Source organism: Pyrus communis, chromosome 12, assembly GCF_041283825.1.
Source record: "Pyrus communis isolate YQ-2024b chromosome 12, ASM4128382v1, whole genome shotgun sequence".
Lineage (NCBI taxonomy): Eukaryota > Viridiplantae > Streptophyta > Magnoliopsida > Rosales > Rosaceae > Pyrus > Pyrus communis.
The window spans coordinates 9,348,875-9,372,209 of NC_142576.1; the positions used below are offsets into that span (position 1 = coordinate 9,348,875).

Genomic DNA, 23,335 nt, shown 5'->3' on the forward strand with positions numbered 1-23,335 from the left:
TTGTGCATCGGACAATACCAACACAAGCATACAACTCGTAATTTCGACGAAGTAAAATGCTGCACAGTATATTTCTAGCTTCAACATTGTTCTCTTTTTCCTTTTTACAACAGCAAAATTTTGTAAGATAAACTTACTGTAAAGAAGGTACAGAAGTTAACTGTTTATAATCAGATTATATGGTCAAGCCCCATTTCATCTTCAATATCATCCCCGTCTTCAAACAGTTTTAGGAACCGAGCCTGATCGTGCTCTCTCTTCTTCTTTTGCCAGTACTTGTATGCAACAAAGCCAACGACAATACACAATGCCAAAACGGCTACAACGATTAAAAGTATTAGAACAATATGCATTCCCTTCTCCTTTTCTTCTTTATACGGCGCAGTAGGGGAATTGGAAGCTGCAAACACATACAAAAATGAATTCGAATTACAAGATGAACACTAAGTACAAAGTGGCTTGAATACAAATGCAAATGCATGGACGCCAAAATCCCAAACGAAAATTTCCACATTAACAAATGCATTTAACTACAAATAAGAATCAACCGGAGGTTACTAGCCATACATTTGATTGACTTATGTTAACGGAATTGTTGTGGCCAGAAATGGTATCTATATGTCGTCTAAAAGTGAATTTAATTTGATGCAGTTTAAGCACAAAAGCCCTTGTCATCCAAAACTGCCAATCTAGGTACAAGCGGAATGAACGTGAATTTAGTTCTAACCAGTTTAAGCACAAAAGCCCGTCATACAAAACTACGAAACTAGCAAGAAGTAAATGGGCTAAAAAAAGTTTACTGCATGGACTCTCACTCACCAGGTGAACCAGGTACACATTTTGGGCACCAAAAGGTAACGTTGAATTCCTTGTTATTGAACCGGACGTATTTTCCATCAGAAGCATTGAAGTCAGAAGGACACAACTCCCACTCATCAAATTTGTCATCTGGTTTAAAGGTATCCGCCTCGTACAGTCCACATCGCTTGCACTTCTTACCCGAAAACTCTGTCAGTGGCTGAAAGCACAAAAACAATCGTAATCCCATTAGACACCTAGCCAAATTTAGCTCAACAACAGCTTTTCAGCTTAAAAAACAGCTTCCTGACACAAACATACGAATAATCTCTAGAAATATATCGTTCATGCCTATGTTATGTTGTCAGACCATCAATCAGCACCGTGCGTTATTTTACATATTCAATGATCCCAATCTCACAACGTTATAGTCTAAATTGTAAAACAGAGCAAATTGAAATTACTTAAACGAAATCGAAATTGCGAAAATCTTTCTCACCTGCCAAGACTCTTCGCCGTTGAATTTATACGTGACGTTCTTCTCCTTCACGTCTGGAAACTCCGTCTTGTTCTCCCCTCTGCATTCGAAATACACCCTCGGTTTCACGGCCTTTATCAATTCGTGCGTGTTGTATATCACGATCGAATCCAGCGTCACGATCGCCGATAATATAAGCCCTACACACGCAAAAGCAAATCTATTTCACATGAAACGGCGTCGAATCGTCACATCCTGTTTGTTTCCCGAGAAAATAACGAAATTTTACCTGGAAAGCAGCCGAGGAAAACGCAGAAGGTGAACAAATTGACTGAAACCATAGACCTCCTCAGCTCCCGAATCGACATGGCGAGCTTAATCGCGATTTAAATTACGCTTTACTTTTCTTCGAAATTTTTGAAGAACTGATGATCGAACAGAGAAACGGCGGGGGAGTGCGCGCGACGCAGCTCCTCTCTCCTTTCCTCCCTGAGACCACCCCGCGAGGGGCAATTTCGTCAGATTAAAAGTGCGGTGGCGGTGGTTTACTGGTGTGTTTGTTCGAAAATTTTGCTTCCGCGAGCTCGATGTCCGAAGGAGAAAGAACGAGAGAAACGAAAAGCGGGGTTTGACCGTGACCAGTTCGCGCTTCGCGCTATCGAGGGGTTGAAGTCTCTGGGGAGGGTTGGGGCGTAGTGCGCACACCACTTCTCAGATGATGCCACGTTGTGCGGGCTTTGCCCGAGAGTCGTTTGCCCACGTTTTATTACCGGACCCGGATTCGGACTTCGTAATCTCGGTTCTCATCAATTTAATTAATTCTTCCAATTCAAATTATGAATTAATAAACATGACTTTCAATCCTAATATGACGTTTGCTTCACATATTATGTTATTTGAGAATTAAACTCCATGTCTACTCATCATAGAGATGAGCGTAAGATTTTCATTCCTGTGTTTTGAGATAATCGGAAATGAGATTAAATGAGCAGATGATTTTTATTTTTGTGTTTTGAGACGTTTGAAAATGAGACTAGAAAATATATAAAATTTCATTTGAACTCATGTTTTTTGTCTCTACACTAGGCTTTGCGTGGGTTTGTCGAGTTGGACTTCAACTTGTTAGCCAACGCAATAAATTCGAGCTAGCATTATTGAAACTCATTTTCACTGAAGAAAATGCGGAAACTAAACCACCTAAATCATTTTAAGGAGAGTTGGATTGGGCAGGATTCCACAACCGATGGAAATCATTTTATATTGTATTATACAATTGCAATTTACTTTTAAAGACAAGATGCAACTAAACTTATAATTAAAATTTATCATTACACTCTTAAATAACCAAACTCTAAAAGCAAGTCTAGTGGAAAGGACAGGGGCTAGAGGTTGTATTTGGCCTCTCAAAATGTATTATTCGTGAAATCGTAGCCCTCTCAAAATGTTGTTGTTGTAATGGTGTGAGATGTGCTTAAAAAGTGTTAAGTGACCAATTTTTATCGGCAGTCTTTTCCTGAGTTGACCCTTCAAGAGCTTTGGGCAAGAGCCGGGGCTAAATTGGCCCCTTGAAGATCCCTGCGCTGTGCTTAAAAAGTGTCAAGTGACCAATTTTTATCGGCTGTCTTTTCCTGAGTTGACCCTTCAAGAGCTTTGGGCAAGGGCCGGGGCTAAATTGGCCCCTTGAAGATCCCGGCGCTATTTTAGCTAGGCTAGATATATTCCATATGAAATTAAATTTTGTCATTCAGGGATAAATAGTACTTTTGCCGTTGATCAGTACAACAGTGTGGTAGTATTTCTTTTTACTTGTAAGTGAGAGGTCTTATGTTTGAATATCGTGAAAGGCGAATTTGATACCAAATTAGATTGTTTATTGTGTAGCTTAGCAAACTCCTTATTCCCTTAATGTAAAATATATCGTTGTACATAAAAAATAAAAAAATAAAAAGAACTTTTGCCTACGCCATTATGCACGCATTAGATATGCTTTAAACAGGCTAAAATTCCCCATTATGCAAATACCAATGCCTCCAAACGAGTTTAATTAAGGCTCTTCTCGGTTCTTACAGAGTCCATTGAAGGCTAGAGCTCCGTGAATTCGTGCTGCAACTCGTTCGAATGGACCCCCACAACACAGATTATCACGTTCTGCATCGGAACGTGTATACTTTGGATGGAAAGCAAGACAAGGCAACTGAGGCAAGATCTTAAGAACAAGGGCATGCGATCGAAAGGTTCCCTGAATTAGCTCAGTTTGTGTGGGAGGCCATGTTCGTCAGTACAGTGCAGGAGATAAGCCACCCCCGAAAACAACCGAGATTTTACGCGAGGTTGGATGACATTCATCAGTTCATCACTCTGCCGTAGTGATGTCATTTTCTTCGAATATTTTGCATGGTATTAAATAATAAACTTATATGTTTTCTTAAATACAACGATAGTGGAAGATTTAGGTTAAGCTACAAAATGAGTCAGCGGCAATAATTTGACATTGAATTCTCCATTTATAATCAAACTTAAGACTACTGCTTAAGCGACAAAATTATATGTTTTGTAACATTAAAAGATTAAATAATAAGATGGAATGATTACTTTGTTGGCGCAACATCAAGAGACATCACCATCCTTCTAGCTATCACTCGTAGCTGCTTGGAACGACAAACTTTGACCTAGAAGACCTCCTCCAGTTTGCCAATTTGTCCACAGTTACTCTTCATCTGTATCCAACCTGTCTTTGAGCCCTTGGTTTTACATCAACCACATCACCACACCAGCCCCTCCAACGTTATATGCCAACACAAGTAGGAAATTAGGGTTTCCCGTAAGTTCACACTTGATCCCTCTCCTCTCAAAGCATGTCAATCGTTGAAAGTGAATCGGAACTATTCTGGCATTCAGACATCGGTTGGTACACATCAAAGTGTTCATGAGGAGAGTTGCACCAATCTAAACTGAACTCACCGGATGGACAAAGTTGGTTGCTGTCACTTTGGTGCTGCTTGGCAGGCACCATTGTGGATCATCAACGCACATCACCTCGGAACAAGCCCCGCAAGTTTGGCCTTTGTTGAAGAGAGCGGTGCTTAGGGTTGTTGTTTCCAGCCCGTACCCTTGTTTGTTGAGATCTTTATATCCACCAGGTTCCATCTGATAATTACATGCATAAAATACAGAAAATTAAGGATAATGCTAGTGTCTCCCGAGGGGGACTTACTTGTCATCCCACCTACAATTAACGAACCTTTACTGTCCAAACATCATAATCAGAACAGTTCAATCTTTTTAGGTTTTTTAACCAAAATGGTTTCTGAGATTTGCATAACACATCACTTTGGTCTCTGAGATTGAAAATCAATAGAAATGGTCTCTGAGATTGTCCATCATCCATTAAGTTTTCCGGAGCTCTTGAATGGAAGTTTGGGCAATTTTCAAAGTTTCGTAACTCAATCGTTTTTTAACCAAATTCGACCCATAATATATCAAAATGAAGATGGGAAAGTGTTAGAACAAGATTATACCTATTTGTAAGCCCAATGGTTGACGGAGATTGCCGGAAAATAGTGATTGGTCCGCTAGAAAACTCGACGGAAATTGGGTAAACTTTAAACGTTCATAACTTCTTCAATACTGAAATCAAGTGATTCAAAAACAAAAATCATACTTCTCAAGGATATGAAGAGAATAGTACCTTTTTCAACGGCTAATTCTCCGCGGTTTGTTCGACAAACGGCTCGAAAATGGCTAACTTGAGATCAAGACAGCCACTTTCGAGCCATTTTATGGCCAAAACATGCTGGCAATTTAGCCACAAAAAAGGTACCATTGTCTTTGTCTTGTCGACAAGTATGATTTTCGTTTTTGAATCACTCAATTTCATTGAGTATTGAAGAAATTATGAACGTTTAAAGTTTACCCAGTTTCCGGCGAGTTTTCCAGTTTTCCCGCGGACCAGTCACCTTTCAGGCTATTTTCCTACCATCTTCAGCAATCACTGGGCTTCTAAATAGGTCGAATTTGGTTAAGAAACAATTGAGTTACGAAGCTTTGAAAATTGCACAAACTTTCGATCAAGAGCTCTGGGTTACTTAACGAAGTTTTTAATGGAATGACCAAAATAATGGATGTTGGACAATCTCATGGACCATTTTAGCTAAAAAGCCTTCTCTTTATCATCTAAAGATCATATCCGTCCTTGCCCCAACAATATTGTTCATGACCATATTGGCCATGACATAACACATTCCCCTACAATTTATGTCTATGATGTTGGAATCTAAAACCTATTTACCAGTATCTAAAGTAACGGACTTGATACATAAGTTTAATTTATAAAATTAGAGGTCATTTTGGTAAATACGGTTTAGGTTCGACTTTTTTGAATATGAAGTTTGATGTCAAATTATGCTTTATTCATTGTGGGGCTAGGTAAGTTCACGCTATTTCAATATATCGTTGTGTAAAAAAATGAAAAAAAATAAAATAAAACAAGTTACAAATTTCAACCTAATTATGTATTGAGTAGTATCACTCGGACAATGATCTTTTCCGGATCCTCTTTGTGGGAATCCGGATGATCAATCAATATTATTTGTTCATCGTACATCGTGCGGTCAATTTTCGTTAATTACTATTTATATTTAATTTTAAATTTTTGTTAACTTTTGGTTTCAAATCTTTGTTGTATATTTCATTGTAAACTTTACAAGAGTAAAAGGCAACTATAGAGAGCCAAAAATAGAAATACAAGAAAAAGGCTAACAGCTACAACCCACTCCCAAATCAGTCCTAACAAGTGGACAAGACAAATATTAATAACAAGGAAAGTGGTTCCTAGAGACAAGGAAGAAAGATTGACAAAAGACCTAAGTAGGAATGACAAGGTATTTCCACAAGAGTAGGGTTGAGAAAATCACTTTAACCCATGACTTAGCTAGAGTGATGTTTTACAACCCATACTTGTGACCTATACAAGAATCGGTTTCAATACTTTTAAATTTAAAATAATTTATAATTATACGATGTATGATGAATGAACACGATTGATTGATTTCTGGATCCCCACAAAAAGAATCCGAAAAGGATCCTATTTCATATCACTCAGGACGCAAAAAATACCAATTTCTTTCAGGTGCTTGCATGTCATTGACGGACAAGCATTTGCATGAAAACAACAATTTGACCATTTGACCGAAAGACGTCCCAAAAACTGCGGCTCTCCATCAGCATCCTCCTTAAAATAGCATAACTATTGTGGAGGCTGCGAGCTAGCAAAATTAGGCATGGGATGATGGGAAAATTGATGGAGTTGTACGGTCATTTTTAGCAAACTAGACCAAATAAAACCCCTCTTAGGTCCTCTCATGGTCGCTCTCTCTTGCCGCTGCTCTTAGAGGCTGAGAGCTAGCAAAGCAAAACCGAACCGAACTAAACCAAATTAGCCCTACATCGTCACGTCACCCTTATCAAAGATTTAAACTACCTAGATTTTAACCACCACCTTCAAAAACTCCACATACAACCACGCAATGCCGCGAGGTCGGACCTTCGCTACCATAATACTCACCATCTCTCTCCTGATCCTCGCGGTCTCGGCCAACTTGAGAGATCACATTCTTCATGTCAACCATGTTGACGCAACAAACGCCAATGCTAATCCCAATGATAAATCACAGGAAATAGCCAATGCCGCCGACCACATTGGCAAGGCCGTCAAGGGCATTGCCAACACCGCGAATAGCCTTCTCAATAACCTGGCCACCGCGTTGAAACCAAACACGGACAACTTCACCGAGTACCCTCGACCGGCGCTGGTCCAAGAGTTCCTCATGGCCCATAACGAGATCCGAAGGGAGGAGAAGATGAAGCCGTTGGTGTGGAACGACACGATGGCCCAGTTGGCGGAGGACTGGGCCATGAAACAGGATCATCACGACTGTCAAATGCAGCATTCATCGTATCAAGGTATGGGGGAGAACTTGTTCTGGGCTTACAAAGCGCATTGGCTGCCGAGGGAGGCAGTGCATGACTGGGGACATGAGAAGGTGTACTACAACAAAGAAAAGCGCGAGTGCGAGCCAGATAAACCATGCGCACATTACACGCAGATTATATGGAAAGACACTGAACAAGTAGGATGCGCCCGACACAAATGCTCCAATGGAAATTTGCTAGTTGTTTGTGAATATTATCCTCCTGGAAATTGGGTCGGCATGGATCCCTTTAACCCAATCCCTTTATCTCAATTAGCTCATCATAACCTGTCGACCACGGCGCCATCACCACCAGCATCGTCTCTTTCTCGGCCGCCACCACCATCATCGCCTAATGGTGAGGCTTCAAATTCAGGTGGCAAACATTTGATGAAACGAAAGGTAATTTTAATAACTTGACTTTAGGCTTAAGCATGATAACATCATTAAAAGGAGAATGAGAATCTAACTTCAATAGTAAAGAAATAGTTTTTTTTTTTGTCCGAAATGATAAGAAACTAAATTCTGGTATTGAATGCGATATTTAATCCTTTCTCTTCTTTTAAATGAATAGAGGATTAGACGAAATTAACTCGTTACAAGAAATATATAACTTTTGTTGTTGCTATTTTACTTGATCCTCCGAAGATAATTTTTTATTTTTTTTTAAAATGATAGATTTTGTTATTTTAGTCACCACTCCTACCATCATGTAAAGACTAATCATTTTCTCACCACTATAGTAAAGAGTTACTTGTATTTTGCGAAGATAATTAACTTGTTGCTATTCTACTCTTTAGGGTAATAAGGGTGGGGGTCATCATGTGCCACGTGGACAAAATGGACAAGGTCAAGGTCAAAAGGGTAATCAAGCCCCAACTAATCACGGACAAGGTCAAAAGGGTAATCAAGCCCCAAATAATAACAGACACGGTCAAGGGTCTCATGGTGATGGTGGCGGTCATCATCGTCAACACTAGGGTTAGCCTAAACATCCGACCGCCACCACCTCCACTCCGATCATCTCAACCTTCATGTTCTAGCTGTTGGCGTGGCATGCCTTTTCATACGAGCATCTAAGACGCTTATTTTATGGAGCGATTTTGGCATTTTTCTTTGGCCATTTGGAGTCGAAGATGAATATTTTGAAATTGTATCTGAAATCGTAGGAGGAGTAGAGTGCAGGCTAAACGAAGAGTGTTGAACTTACCTATCCTACTTTATTACATCAATGGTGTTATTCCTTTTATCATTTTTGTTGATAAGCTATGAAGGATAGTCATCCCTTCTAATCCTACCGTTTTATGGAGGACTGGAATGAACGAGTTTTCCTCGTGAGTAATCCATCTTCTATCTTTTAGGTGATGATAATTTTATATTTTCTCTCTTCAGCATTTTAATTTATTAGGTTACACATTTGAATCATGTATGTGTACCCAACGAGCCCTAAGAGAAAAGCAGAGCGCTGATTTGATAAATATTGTACAATATAACATTACAAAAAACCCTATTCTGAAGTGAAAACCTTGGTCTCTAACTGATAAGCTTTGGTAAAGAAGGCAGGCCAACACAGATATGTTGAAGAAATGCTGCTAACTGTAGTTGCACCAATCATAAAGTTCATCACAACAATCTGCAATTGAATGGCCTCCAGAGGGGAGGCTCCTCCCATTATGAGGCCAGTCATTGCACCGGGAAGCGAGATGAGGCCGACGGTTTTGGCATTGTCCAGAACTGGAGACAGAGAAATCACCAGAGCTCTCTTCACCTGCTGCATCGTTGCTTGGCGCGGTGTTGCGCCAAGAGCCAACGCTGTCTCTACCTGAAAAACAAAATCGGTAATCCAAGTCAGTTCATTGACATTGTTGCCAATTTTCAGATTTCCAACTGGAAAATGACTCGAACTAACTAAATATTTATCCATATGCACATTACTATATCATGAACATTGGACAATATAATATGCAAGTCTAACTAGTAAATACTCTGAACACAAGGTTGGTCTCTTAGGGCCCGTCGAGAGTCGAGACTGCTTCTGTAGAAAATACTTATAATTCTCCGAAAAAGGAAAAAAACACTTGGAAGTGTTTCCTAGTGTACTTTTAGTTATTTCTACCAAACAATGTCAGAAGAGCTTTTGGTTACATGAAAGCGCTTTTGGAAACAAGCAGTTAGTCTATGGAAAAATTATATGGAAAAGAAGAGACGGATTTGGTATCCATATGGTTTTCTTCAGGTAAGAAATTAACCTACCAGGTTCATTTGAGTTCGAATATCATCTCGAAGCCTCTTCATCGTAACCCCAGTTACCGTCATTGAATTTCCGACCATCATTCCTGCAACGGGGATAATATATCTTGGAGTGAAGGGGAACACTCTCATCACAAGAAGCAGAAACATTGTGATTGAAGTTCCAGCCAATATGGAAGCCCCAGCAACATACTTCCCTCTTGGGACATGCTTAGCCCTTTGCCCTGCTGTATAACCAGCAACAGTCACCTGCAGAGGCAACAATCACATAAAGATCATAAAGAAACTGCACCAATAATTATTACAATTTGATGTTGTACCAATATAACGAGACGAGAACAAATAGAACCGATTATAAACTTTTAATCAGAAATAGATATATATGAACACTAATGAGAGTCAAGAAACAATAATGGATACTAAATCGTGTCATACATCCGGTTTATGTCACTCACGATTGGATTTAATATAAAAGGTAGTTCAAAATATGAAAGGGATTTAATATAAAAGGTAGTTCAAAAGATGAAAATAATATCTCTTTATTCTCTATCCTGATATCAATTCTAAAAATAAGTGATCATAATGTGACCGAGAGAACGGGACTCATGAAACACAATTACTTTTGTATCTAGATTTCTAAATTAAAGCAGAAGAAAAACAGAGGCCTCTGCTTCCAGAAAATTTAAAAAAAATTAAACAAACCCAACAACATGCTTCAAAAGCTAAATTTAGGAAAGGGTATTGACTATTGAGTATTGACCAAACAATTGAATTTTCTCGGAAACCAAACACATGGCAAGAAAAGTTAGCACAAAAGAGACAATTACAAACCATGAAAAGGTAAGCCAGAACGATCCAAACGGCATTGTCCCGAGTGAAGATGAACTGAAGAACAAACCCGATAATCGAAAGCTGAACGAAGGCTCTACAAATGGAGTAAATCATCTCTCTACCCAAACCCAGCTTCTCCACGTATGACAAGGCAACCGCCAGGAACACCACCACCGTCGCCGCCAGCGGCTTCACCATGCCCTTGAGAAAGTCCACCATCCATGAGAAGTCCATGTTGGCCAGAAATTCAGGCAAGGAAACAAGAACCTGGTCGGCAAATAGGCCTTGTATGAAATTGGACTGTGCGATGTCTGTGTGGTTTTGCGCGGTGGCGGAGATGAGTGACGCCATTTGTGATAGTTGATACGAAATTCGGATATTGCGTGAAGAAATTAGTAATATGTGGATTGGAGAGAGGGAGACAGATAGAGTGAGGAAACGACCTCCCCCTGAAGTTCGAATGATATGGTGGAGTTGACAACTCCCAAGATTTTTTAAGAGAATATTTTCGCATGAAATTTTTTAGTATGATTGTCATCTCGTCGTCACGTATTTAAACATGGTATAAATGTATTTTTTATGGGTGAATAGTGCAAATGTACTTTACTACAGGTCGATGCACTAAAAATATAAGAGTAGGACACATCTGTATTGGATGGTGTATCGGTATCAAAATTATGTTGTCCATTTTTTTACTAGTACGTACTTTTTAATAATTTTATATGACAGTTGTTAGCGCTATGAATTGGAAGGTTAACAAAATTAATATGGTCAATTTTTGATGGGCTCGACCTGACTAGCTTGCTCCGATCTAGCTAGCTAGGTTTGATTTAACTAGCTTACTCCAATCTGACAAAGCCTTTCGTTTTGATTCGGATAGACTGAGCGCCACGTGTTGTGGGCATTTGGTCGTTCTAGGCATCCATGTGCCATGTTTTAGGGGCCTAAGGTTCATGGTCCCATAATCTGGATTGACCTGTCATTGGAATTTTGTGCTAGAAAGTTTCTAGGTTTGTCAATTGGCTTGAGCAGTCGGAAAGTACATTTTGTTTTTCGCTTGTCTCTTCTTATTGGTAGACAATCCAAGGCTATGAGTGGTCGCTTGCTAGCGGTCATTTTTCATTCTCATAGCGACACTCGAGATTTCTTGAGCCAGTTTGCCGCCCCAATGTCTTGATCTTCTTATCCTTTACTGGGCTCTCTCCAAACCCATTTATTCGGCTAAAAAAACAATTACATATTATTTGAATGGGTTTAAAAGGACTATGAATAGGCAATTGACCCATTATCACACTAGTAAAAAGTTGTTGGGTTTTTACATCATGATTTTGACGGAAAAAAAAAAAAGGACTATGAATAGTGCGATTGTCTTTTTAATAAGGAGGAATTAGTCAGTATTTTAATCAATAATTAATTTTTTATTGGGACAAAGTTAGTCAATGATTAATTGAGAGTATTATTAAATTGTAATTCCGTATATTTTGTCACCGAATAGGATGGATTTGGGTACGGCCGTAACGAAAGGACAGGCAGGACTGGGAACGGGTTGTACTACAGCCAGGATATGTGTGGGACAACTGGGCGAGTGGTAAAGGCTGGCGGGGCCCGGGCTGCGTGGGTTGATGTGGCGGGGCCGATGAGAGGGGAGAGTTGATCAAGTCGGTGAGCTGCTGAGCCTGACTTTATTTTTGCATTAACATTGACAACGACATGGCATTGATCCCTCAATTCTTCCTACGTCACGTTTACTTGTTTAATATCCGAGGAACGGAGTTTCTTGGAGAATAATTTGTCACTTAATTATTTAGTGATATTTTTTTATTTTATAAATAAGAAATTTTAGATTTAATTTTTACAAAAAGAAAATTTAAAATTACATTATTATTAGTTTATTATGAAACTTCAACCATCTTATTCTGTTAGTATAAATAATATCGCTTGTAAAAAAATGTATTTTTATTTCATAATTCCTATTGTTTGAAAATTAAAATGTCAAAGGTTAAAAATTGACAAATAATGCAATATTTTTAAGAGTAAGAAGGTGAATAATAAAATGCAATAGTTTTAGTCATTAATAATAGAATGATTTTTTTTCTTTCGAAATAATAGAATGAAATGGAAAAAAGAAAAAAAAATTGTGTGTATGCGTTCCAGGTGTTTTTGTAGATTCTCTTTATTTTAAGAAAGTTTATTTCTGCCACTTAGTACTATGGTCTAGTGGTATTCATCTCACTTGTAAGTGAGGGGTTTTAAGTTCGATTATTGCCAAAAGTAAATTTAAATCACATTATTACTAAGTCATTTTAAAGTTAAACCAAGCTCTTTTTCTTTTAATATAAATAATATAATTTGTTAAAAAAAATTATTTTCTAAAATAAAATTGCTGAGATCACCCCTGCCCGCTGTAGGGAGCATATCAAAGTTTCACTCAACTTTTTGACATATGATATTATATTTGATTGGTCCCATTACCTAATTATTTGCACAAAGATCCATGTGGACGGGCCTCCAATTGTGGCTTGACTAATTAAGAAGGAGTATGATTCTCTTCCTTCTTATTCTGATTTCTTTCCCTTCCCTCCTTTCTTATATTGTTTTTTCTCTTATTGTCTCTATAAAAAAAAAATCAATATAAGATGTTGACGTGGCTAAACCATAACTATTCAAATAAGAGGGGAGAGAAGGGGAGAGAGATTAGAAGGGGAGAGAATCCTCCTTCAATTAGGATATCTTGGAAAATGATCATCGCCGGATCCTTTTCCTGAGGATTCCGTGATCCTAACCATTTATCGTACATTGTACGGTCAGTTTTCGTTAGGTACTATTTATATTTAATTTTAAATTTTGAATTTAGAAAGATTTCTGATCGCACGATGTATAATGAATGGTCACGATCACGGGAACCCTAGGATCCTTATGAAAATGATCCAACGAGAATCCTTTTCCGGAAATCTAAACACATTTGTTGTAATTGTCAAGGTACGTTATTATACTTAGACGTGAATGCATTACATTATTAATATTGATGATGATATTATGGAGATATTATTAAAATATGGACGTACGATGTTGCTCGTAGACATCATGAAATTATACAATATTGTAATTCAATGGTATTTTCATCTTAATGTATAATAACGTTATAACCTAAGTTAGCATTCAACGTGTGAATTACAAGAAATGTAAAGTTACACTATAATCACTCAAATTTATATTCTAACTTTATACATTAATTGTAACATTATAACTAATTATACAAAATGACGTTGGTATTATTATAACAAGGTCCACCTTTACATTATAGACGTCATATTACACTGCAATTGTAAGATAGTTTATACTTGAACGTGATTGCATTACACTACCAAAAATGAAATTCTTACCATTTATGTGTACCACCATTTATATCATCTCTAATAAAGATGACATCCACCTTGTTGATGGACCCTACCTCTATTAAAGAGATGATATAAATGATAGTACATAGATAATAAGTGTAGCACTACCGACGTTCACATTAAATGATATCAACACTTTTTGTATTATATGCACAATTTGACAGTATTAGGTTTGAATGTCGTAAGAAGTTTTGTCTGATGTTTATTTAATATTGACGCTATCTTTATATAAGTTTTTTTAGTACATCGATATTTTTACACTAAGGGGAATGGAAGTTCGGCAAAACCACACAATGTGCAACCTAAGTTGGTATCGAATTCGCTATCCACGAGATTCGAACCTAAGATCTTTCACTTGCAAGTGAAGAGAAATACTACCAGACCATAGTAGTGAGTAGTATCTTAATATAAGTTTGATACACATAATATTTAAGAGAGAATCCAAATAAAAAGAGAAATCCAGAGAAAATCGAATATAATTTGTTGGGTGGATGACTTGTTTTAGGATTGGGTGTGTGGCTGATCTGTCTACTTGTACTCGAGCTGGTGTCTTATTATACATGTTGTTTGTATGGATGGAAGTTGTGAACAAGTATATAAGTTCAATTCTTTACGTCTCTTCAACCCGAACAATGAAAGGTATAGCTAACTCCCTGCACTCGAATCTTTTACAAAAATAAAAAATAAAAAAAACAAACTTATTAGTAATATTATTGTTACTTAGTACTACAGTTTAGTTGTATTCTTTTTTACTATTCACTTGTAAGTGAGTGGTCGACAATGACGAATTTGAAACATATTATTGCTAACTCATTGTGAAGCTAAGTCAATCATCCCCCATTAGTGTAGATAATATATGTTGTTTTAAAAAAAAAAGTAATATTATTATATTAAGCCCTTTATCTAAAGGGGTCTTCATTGTTTGATAGAAATGGGGTTCAATTATGGGACCATTTCACATCCAACTTCAATTATCCAAACGATTTATTTTTAAGTTGCACTTCATTAATTATCCTTGCAAAATATTGGCAAAATTAAAAATGTTTAAGGTATCTAATTGAGGTCAAAGGAATTGACAAACACTGTGTTCTAAGAAACATTGAAATTTTATCAAGACAATCAAATAGGTAAACGGTTTCGAGATTGAATTACCATTTTGCAAGGATGATCTATGAATAAAGACTTAAAAAATAAACGTTTCAGATCGTTGAAGTTCAATGAAGAGTAAACCTACCAACTAGTTCCCATTTTTATATTAAAAAATGGGGATCCCTTTGAATGAAGGCTATCATTATTTTATAGCGGCAACTGCCTTGTAATTTAAAAGATTAAGAACATTCACTTTTGCAGTTGGTGTCCTATGATGTATTTATTCTTCCCCGCAACACTTGGGTAAAAAGAAAAATAGTAATCTCGATGCCTATGGCTACTCTGACGGATGTACAAAACTTATTTATTTCTCTGGTGCACCATTAGAGTCTGGAAGAGAGAATTTCAATAACGTAATATACTTATTTTGCTTCATCCGGGGTGGTCAATTGGCTAGCCCCACTTGATATGCACTAGTAGAGACCGCAAAGAGAATTTCCGTACATTGCATACTTATATTGCTTCATTAGGCTGGTTGAGCGATCACTGACGCTAACACCCTGGTGTGCACCAAAGAGAGTCCGCATTTTTCCCATTAGGTTTTTACTATCTAACTAGGTTTTAACGAGGCACCTATCCTGGGCTGATCATACTCATGTGAGCTCTTCTACATGCATCCAAAAGACGTATAGTTTTGATTTAATGCAACTTCTCACTTTTCTCCTTAGTCTATAAGTTTTATCCCACCTTGGGTTTTATCATAACAAGGTTTCGTGAGTTTTACTTTTTAATGCATTCTTCCGTTGATTTGAGACTCGCATTTGCTCATTGTGTCGACGATTTCATCAACTATACTTACTTCATTGCTGAAGACCTGATGCACCATCTGTTGGAGTATTTACACACTAAAAGGGGTGTGTTGCAGTCCTAATGGAATATGAATGTGATTATGTAAATCTTAACATATCTAGGGATATCTTTTATATTCCCTTTAGTAGTTAATATCCTATTAGAGTTATAATCCTAAAATGGTGAATAATTAACATTCCCTACTATTATAAATAAAGGCACAATGAGGTGGAATAACATATACCCACAATTACACATTTCTCTCTTCTCTCTACTATTGCCGCACCTTTCTCTCTCTATGACCTCCATAATTGTTTAGTAAATTATGCCTACAACATAGAATTGTTATTTGATTCAAAATATATAATACGGATTTAGTATAATTTTTTTTTAATAATTGGAACAAATTAAGTTACTTCCCAATTAATGCAATATATATATATATATATATATATATCACAAAAAGGTAATTTTTTGGTATGATATGGATACAATTAATGCAATACAACAGTTTATATATTTTATTTCAATTTTTTTACAACTTTTAATTTGGAATAAATTTAGGGATTTGAGAAAGTGGCATGGGTGTAAATAAATTGTATTAGTAAGTCAATTGTGTTTAGATATGGCTGCAGATTTTGAATTTGGGCTTTTATTGGACGTTTATATGTATTGAGTTTTTATCTAGGAATCATGAATTGTAAGTGCCAAAATCTAAAGCACCCAAAATTATATGGAAACGAAGAGACGGATTTGGTATCAATATGGTTTTCTTCGGGTAAGAAATTAACCTACCAGGTTCATTTGAGTTCGAATATCATCTCGAAGCCTTTTCATCGTAACCCCAGTTACCGTCATTGAATTTCCGACCATCATTCCTGCAGCGGGGATAATATATCTTGTAGTGAAGGGAAACACTCTCATCACAAGAAGCAGAAACATTGTGATTGAAGTTCCAGCCAATATGGAAGCCCCAGCAACATACTTCCCTCTTGGGACGTGCGTAGCCCTTTGCCCTGCTGTATAACCAGCAACAGTCACCTGCAGAGGCAACAATCACATAAAGATCATAAAAAACTGCTCCAACAATTATTACAATTTGATGTTGTAGCAATATAACGAGGCGAGAACAAATAAACCGATTATAAACTTTGGAAATTGTTATTGGCACTTCAAAAATCTCATTTTACACTCCAAATTTTCTATATTAGGAAAGAAAAATACACTTGTAAGGAGTGTAAAATGAGATTTTTGGAATGTCAATAACATTTCCCTAAACTTTTAATCAGAAATAGATATATATGAACACTAATGAGAGTCAAGAGACAATAATGGGTACTAAACTGTGTCACACATCCAGTTTATGTCACTCACGCTTAGATTTAATATAAAAGGTAGTTCAAAAGATGAAAAACGTAGCTCTTTATTCTCTATCTTGATATCAATTCTAAAAGTAAGTGATCATAAATGTAACAGCATGAAACACAATTACTTTTGTGTCTAAATTTCTAAATTGAAGCAGAAGAAAAACAGAGGCCTCTGCTTCTAGAAAATTAAACAAACCCAACAACATGCTTCAAAAGCTAAATTTATGGAAGGGTATTGACTATTGAGTATTGACCAAACAACCAAATTTTCTCGGAAAACTACACACATGGCAAGAAAAGTAAGCACGAAAGAGACAATTACAAACCATGAAAGGGTAAGCCAGAACGATCCAAACGGCATTGTCCCGAGTGAAGATGAACTGAAGAACAAACCTGATAATCGAAAGCTGAACGAAGGCTCTAAAAATGGAGTAAATCATCTCTCTAACCAAACCCAGCTTCTCCACGTATGACAAGGCAACCACTAGGAACACCACCACCGTCCCAGCCAGTGGCTTCACCATGCTCCACGTATGACAGTTGTTAGCGCTCAAAATTGGAAGGTTAACAAAATTAGTATGATCAATCTTTGGTGGGCTCGACTTGACTAGCTTACTCCAATCTAGCTAGCTTGGCCTGATTTGACTAGCTTACTCCGATCTAATAAGGCCTCTCGTTTTGATTCGGATAGTCTAAGCACCATAAGTTGTGGGCATTCGGTCGTTCTAGGCATCCATGGTGCCACATTTTAGGAGCCTAAGGTTCATGGTCCCAAAATCTGGATTGACTTGTCTCCAAAGTTTTGTGCCAGAAAGTTTCCAGGTTTGCCAATTGGCTTGAGCAGTCGAAAAGTACTTTATGTTTTTCGCTTGTCTCTTCTTATCGGTAGACAATCCAGGGCTATAAGTGGTCTCTTGTTAGCTGTCGTTTTTCATTCTCGTAGTGGCACTTGGGATTTCTTGAGCTAGTTTGCCGGCCTAATGTCTTGATCTTCTTATCCTTTATTGGGTTCTCTCTAAACCCATTTATTCGGCTCAACAAACAATTACATATTATTTGAATGGGTCTAAAAGGGCTATGAATAGGCAAGTGGTCATTTACCACAGTGGTGGAAATATGTTGAGTTATTCCATGACGGCGTGAGTTTAAATTCCGTTAATAGCTAATCTAATATTTAATCTAACAAAATCCTATTGTTCAAAAAAAAAAAAAAAAAAAGGACTATGACTAGTGCGATTGTCTATTTAGTAAGGGGGAATTAGTCAGTATTTTAATAAATGATTAATTTTTTTTGGGACAAAATTAGTCAATGATTAATTGAGAGTATTATTAAATTGTAGATTCCGTATATTTTGTCGCGAACGGATTTGGGTGCGCCCGTAACGAAAGGGCTGGCAGGACTGGGAACGGCTTGTACTACAGGGGGTCGCTGTGTGGGACAACTGGGTGTCGGTGGGGCCAAGGCTGTGTGGGTCGATGTGGCGGGGCCGCTGAGAGAGGAGAGTTGATCAAGTCGGTGAGCTGGTGAGTCTGACTTTATTTTTGCATTAACATTGACAATGACATGGCATTGATCCCTCAATTCTTCCAACGTCATGTTTACTTGTTTAATATCCGAGGAACTGAGTTTCGTGGAGAATAATTTGTCGCTTAATATTATTATTTAGTTGCATTTTTTTATATTATATAAATGAAAAATTTTAGGTTTGATTTTTGTAAAAAAAGAATTTGGACAATATTATTACTAATTTATTATAAAACTTAAACCACCCCACTCTATCAGTATAAATAATATCGCTTGTAAAAAAAAATATTTTTATTTCATAATTCCAATTGTTTGAAAATTAAAATGTCAAAGGTTAAAAATTGACAAATAATGCAATATTTTTAAGAGTAAAAAGGTGAATAATGAAATGCATGTTGTAGCCTATTTTATCTGACAAGGTTAAGGGGGGCCGGCGGCAAGGGTAGAGAGATTGAGAGAGATGTGTTTGTAGAATTGTAGGGGAATGTGTATGTTATCCTTCTTACATCCTTTATTTATAGTAGTAAAAATGAGAAAAGAAATTCTTTCATTCCCAAGGAATACAAATTGTAATAGGGAATGATAACTAGAATCAAATCTAATCTAGGATTTACACAATCACACTTAAATTAAGAAAGTTTACAACACTCCCCATTGAATGTGTAAATATTCAAGGTAGATTTAGCATCATGCAAAAGTTGAGGAAGTTGACTCATCAGCATTGATCCTAAGGAACAATGCTTATTCTCAATAAGGTAGGAACTTGTATCAGTAAATCTCACTAAAAAACCCTAAGGCTATGGCAAAAACCCGAGTAGGGACAAAATCCATAGTCAAAGGAAATATGTGTGAAATCCGGTTCCTGGATTTCATTATTATAATCTACGTATTGGTATTATAGAGATTTATATTATTTTTGGGAAATTAATTATTTAAAATCTGTAGACCATTCGAGGTCACAATTTATATTGTTGAATAGATTTCGAGATCACGAACTCATAGGCGAAAGCAGTTTGCGAGTTCAGGTTTTAACGGTATAGTTATGGACATTTGAAGTTGTGATGTTAAACGATAGTTTTTAAATTTCTTTTAAACTCCTCCTCCATATCACCAAAAAGAAACATGTACCATTTCCTCACTGTCTCACCGCATCACTTGGAAAGCTAATCTAATCAATTCCATCAAACATCATTAAACCCACAATCGTCGTATGTTTGTTGACCCTAAACATTATAAAGCTACCTACGTGGTGCACAGGCCCAGTAACTATGAGTTAACTACATCTTTCTTGTGAATGCGAGTGTGCCAACTTTCAATCGAGATGGGTTGGGCGAGTAGAATAGATGTGGTGGTGATGGTGTTGAATGCACTGTTGACTTTTGTACTTGAGTGATTATGGCCGAGGAAGGAATACACCTCGACATTGGGTTCTAGAACCTGAAAACAACGTTGCCTAGATCAGTGCGAAGTTCAGGGATCTTTTACACTAAGTTTGGCTGCCTCGACTATATTGGTAAGAATATAGGTGTATTGAATCGGTATTAAACTGTAGAGACACAGGTACTCAAAAAAGATGAATGTTTTTTTGGTGAACGTGGTTCGGCCTTTTGAATGCCGAACTGCAAAATGTACCTAAGAGTAACTAATCATAGAACATTCCACTTCGTTGGGAACCTAATGGAGTGACCTCTTTCGGTGTATAAGTTAAAAAATCTTCATCGACCGAGACTTGGATAGATAACCAACTAACTAGAAGTAGTGATGTTAGTCCAAACTAAAGTTGCTCCTTGATTACTTGATTATACAGCTCCAGTGTTGTTAGTTCAAACTGAAAATGTAACAGGTTGTCAAAACACAATGTTATTAGTCCAAACTGAAGATGTATTGACGGGAAGGTTAGGATATTAGTGTTTTTTCTCAAAAAGTGCGAAAAAGGTTTCACATAGAGGGAGGGTTTTTGCGTAGAGCATTTTGAGTTATTTGTTGAGTTAAAGGGACTTTCAATGTTGCAGAGTCTCTTATAGTTATAGGCGAGGCTTCCGTGATAAACAAGCCTGCCAGGGTAGAGTCCTAATAAGATTGTGTCTGCTTGGCATCTGCTTGGATATTCCTTTATCCTCACTCAACCTAAACTTCATCTTCATCTAGTCTCAGCCTCTTTGATTCTCACCAAGATTTTGAGCCTAGTCCTATTACAAGATTCATTCATCTTTATCTAATTACGTAGGCATTTTAATCCCTGGGATAATCCATATTTATCCAAGGCTTATTCTAATCCTTGGCAATTTCAATTCGTGCGAAACTAAACTGAGTCATCCTTATTCTTAATTTTTTTTTCATAGTCCTATTTCCATGAGGACATAGTCGAACTAATGTTATTCATGAGCCAAAACCCACTAGCCTGAAGGATATTTACTAGGTTGGAAATTGTGGTCCATGGGTCAACTGGTCTTGGCCCAAACTGCTATTTCAGGCCCAAACATTGCCCTCTTGCTTTTGAATTCCTTGGCCGTAGACATTTGGTCTGAAGGTTCTTAAGAAGTAAATATTCTTTAAATCATCCAATATCTTGAATTAAAAACCTCGATCCCAGTTTACACCAACTTTGCCTCGACTTACGCACTTTTCCTTTCTTCTACCACTCATCAGGCTTAGACTCAGCTGCTCACGCGCTACAATTTTCTAGACAAAGCAACCACCAAAAGTTTTTTTCCTTTAGTAAGCCTACCTCAGAAATCATACCATCATTGAAAAAAATCGTTAGGCAGCGTGAAGACCGGCCAGAGCTGTTTGATTCCTACAATCTATAAAACCCCAAAGTTACAAAGCAAACCCTAAAGTTACTCCTCGATTCTCTTAGACATAGACCCCCTAAAGCTCTTTACAAACTCATCTATAAAACCACAAGGCTTTCTTTCTATCTCATATCTTGTCTGCTTAACAAACTCCCCACATTTATTTTCTGAGAAATCAACAACTTCAACCATCCCAAGCTGGTTACTTCCAACCTAATTCATGCCTTAAACGCCATCCCAACCCTAACCTAAAACATTGATGGAGGCATATCTTCATGATTCGTCTTTCAAGAAGATTGTTTGGGCAAGCCACACAACTCCCAATTTTAATGGTGCTTGGCCTTCCACTCCGACTGTATGGGTTTCACAAATCCACCAAATGGAAATCTTTTCCATTAATTATAGGAATCGGCTGGGTACTTATGATGTAGTCAAGGGCTTGACACATACAACCATATTCATCGAGACGACCGGCTTAGTCATTTTCGGTGGCCATTTTTGACATTAACGCCTTCGTACCTTAGCCTTTAGTTTCTATTGGGACTGTTGCCTTCTCGAGGAATGCAAGGTTTCACTGTCTTGTGCTTGTGCTCGATATTCTTGGGCTTGGCGTAGGTCCAGTCTTGGCACATATATAAAGTGACCTCATTATGGATCTTGGAACCGGCTTAGGCTTCGCGGCCTAAAAACGGGCCATGCGTTGTTGGTTTTTAATTGTAATCACAAATACGAAATTAAGGTCTTTTGACCTTTTGATCTTACTTCCATGCAGATTGACAACCAGTGAAGTTACTAAAGCAGTTCGTTAAAGTGATTAATTGCATGATGAAAACTTAAACTAAGATTTATGTCATTACGTGCTTGAATTGTTCAAATTATATATACTAAAACTCAGTTGGCTAACACTGTTCATTAACAGTGATTTGACGGATTTTCCCTTCAGTTGTTAGGCTTCTTCAACCTTTTTCCTTCCGTTGTACGATACATTTACTAATTTACCCCTTATGTACACGTGTTGGTCATCCTGTGTCTTTTTTTTTTCATTTTGACTCCCTCTTCAATTCCAGCTTTTTTTTCTTACCTAATCCACACCTGGCAGCAATGGTACAGGCCTTTCCATCAAAAAATAATTAAAAAACCTTACCTCATCCACACCTGGCAGCAATGATGCATGCCTTTCCACCAAAAAGAAATTAAAAAAACAAAAATCTGGAACATGCAAAAAAAAAAAAAAAAAAAAGGATATAAAAGGGGAAAAAGAAAGAGAGAGGAACAAAAGATGAGCATGGATTGTGAGAGAGGGTGTCTATCACCCGAAAAAAATAATTAAAAAACACAACATCATGCATCTGGAACAGTTCCCCACCACTATTCATCACGTCTATATACAACTCTTAATAATAGCAGCAAATACAATTTTCAAACTTTGAGCCATGTTGCCTTTTCAAGCTTTCAGTCATGCACTAATGATTCTGGAAAAGCAGTTATATCATTGTTTCTTTGAAATGTCAGATATTCAATATAACAATGCAAACCTTGCTAATTAATGTTGTTTAAGTACTGATTGTGGCCTCGCTCACCTTGCCATTACCCTAGCGAGCTTCCTCTCGCCGTCTCCACAACCCACTTTGCCCAGCTTGATTCACCGTCTCAACCACCACCTCAACATCGACCTCGAGACCTTCCAAGTTCAATCTCTTTGTCTCTAGAAATTCCGTTTTTCCTTTCTTTTGATTTATTTTTAAATTTTAAATGTTTTTTATTATAATTTGGTTTATTGAATTTGACAAAATCAGGTGTTAGATCAAATTGTACCTTCAACCCTTGAGAAGGTGATCTAGGTGAATGTCGTAAAAATGAGCATTTGTAAGTCCTATCAATCTTCAATTTTTAGTTTTCTTGCTTTTATTTATTTATTTATTTTATAACGAAGTTTACTATCAGGGCCCACTACTAATATCTTGGTTTGTTAATTAAAAAATGTGT

The 23,335-nt window shown here is 37.3% G+C and overlaps 3 protein-coding genes and 1 pseudogene across 4 annotated transcripts; 1 reads left to right on the top strand and 3 right to left on the bottom strand.

The window, feature by feature from the left end:
- Window positions 1–41: 41 nt before the first annotated feature.
- On the bottom strand, window positions 42–1,927 carry LOC137746163 (uncharacterized). Its single transcript, XM_068486247.2, has 4 exons — window positions 1,566–1,927; window positions 1,298–1,476; window positions 820–1,018; window positions 42–400 (listed from the first exon to the last, which is right to left on the bottom strand). The coding sequence occupies exons 1-4, from the start codon at window positions 1,642–1,644 to the stop codon at window positions 171–173; spliced, it is 687 nt and encodes a 228-aa protein (XP_068342348.2). The 5' UTR covers window positions 1,645–1,927; the 3' UTR covers window positions 42–170.
- A 4,715-nt stretch (window positions 1,928–6,642) lies between these two features.
- LOC137744885 (uncharacterized) lies at window positions 6,643–8,645 on the top strand. Of its 2 annotated transcripts, XM_068484696.2 has the most exons (3): window positions 6,643–7,647; window positions 8,046–8,100; window positions 8,140–8,645. In XM_068484696.2, the coding sequence occupies exons 1-3, from the start codon at window positions 6,802–6,804 to the stop codon at window positions 8,223–8,225; spliced, it is 987 nt and encodes a 328-aa protein (XP_068340797.2). In that variant the 5' UTR covers window positions 6,643–6,801; the 3' UTR covers window positions 8,226–8,645. The 2 variants fall into 2 exon arrangements, with proteins under 2 accessions (XP_068340797.2, XP_068340796.2); XM_068484695.2 differs by having other exon boundaries at window positions 8,046–8,645.
- A 47-nt stretch (window positions 8,646–8,692) lies between these two features.
- LOC137744884 (protein ALUMINUM SENSITIVE 3) lies at window positions 8,693–10,850 on the bottom strand. Its single transcript, XM_068484694.2, has 3 exons — window positions 10,327–10,850; window positions 9,495–9,744; window positions 8,693–9,063 (listed from the first exon to the last, which is right to left on the bottom strand). Exons 1-3 carry the CDS (start codon window positions 10,675–10,677, stop codon window positions 8,753–8,755), a joined length of 912 nt encoding a protein of 303 aa, XP_068340795.2. The 5' UTR covers window positions 10,678–10,850; the 3' UTR covers window positions 8,693–8,752.
- A 5,598-nt stretch (window positions 10,851–16,448) lies between these two features.
- Window positions 16,449–21,745, bottom strand: LOC137744347 (protein ALUMINUM SENSITIVE 3 pseudogene; annotated as a pseudogene).
- Window positions 21,746–23,335: the final 1,590 nt, after the last annotated feature.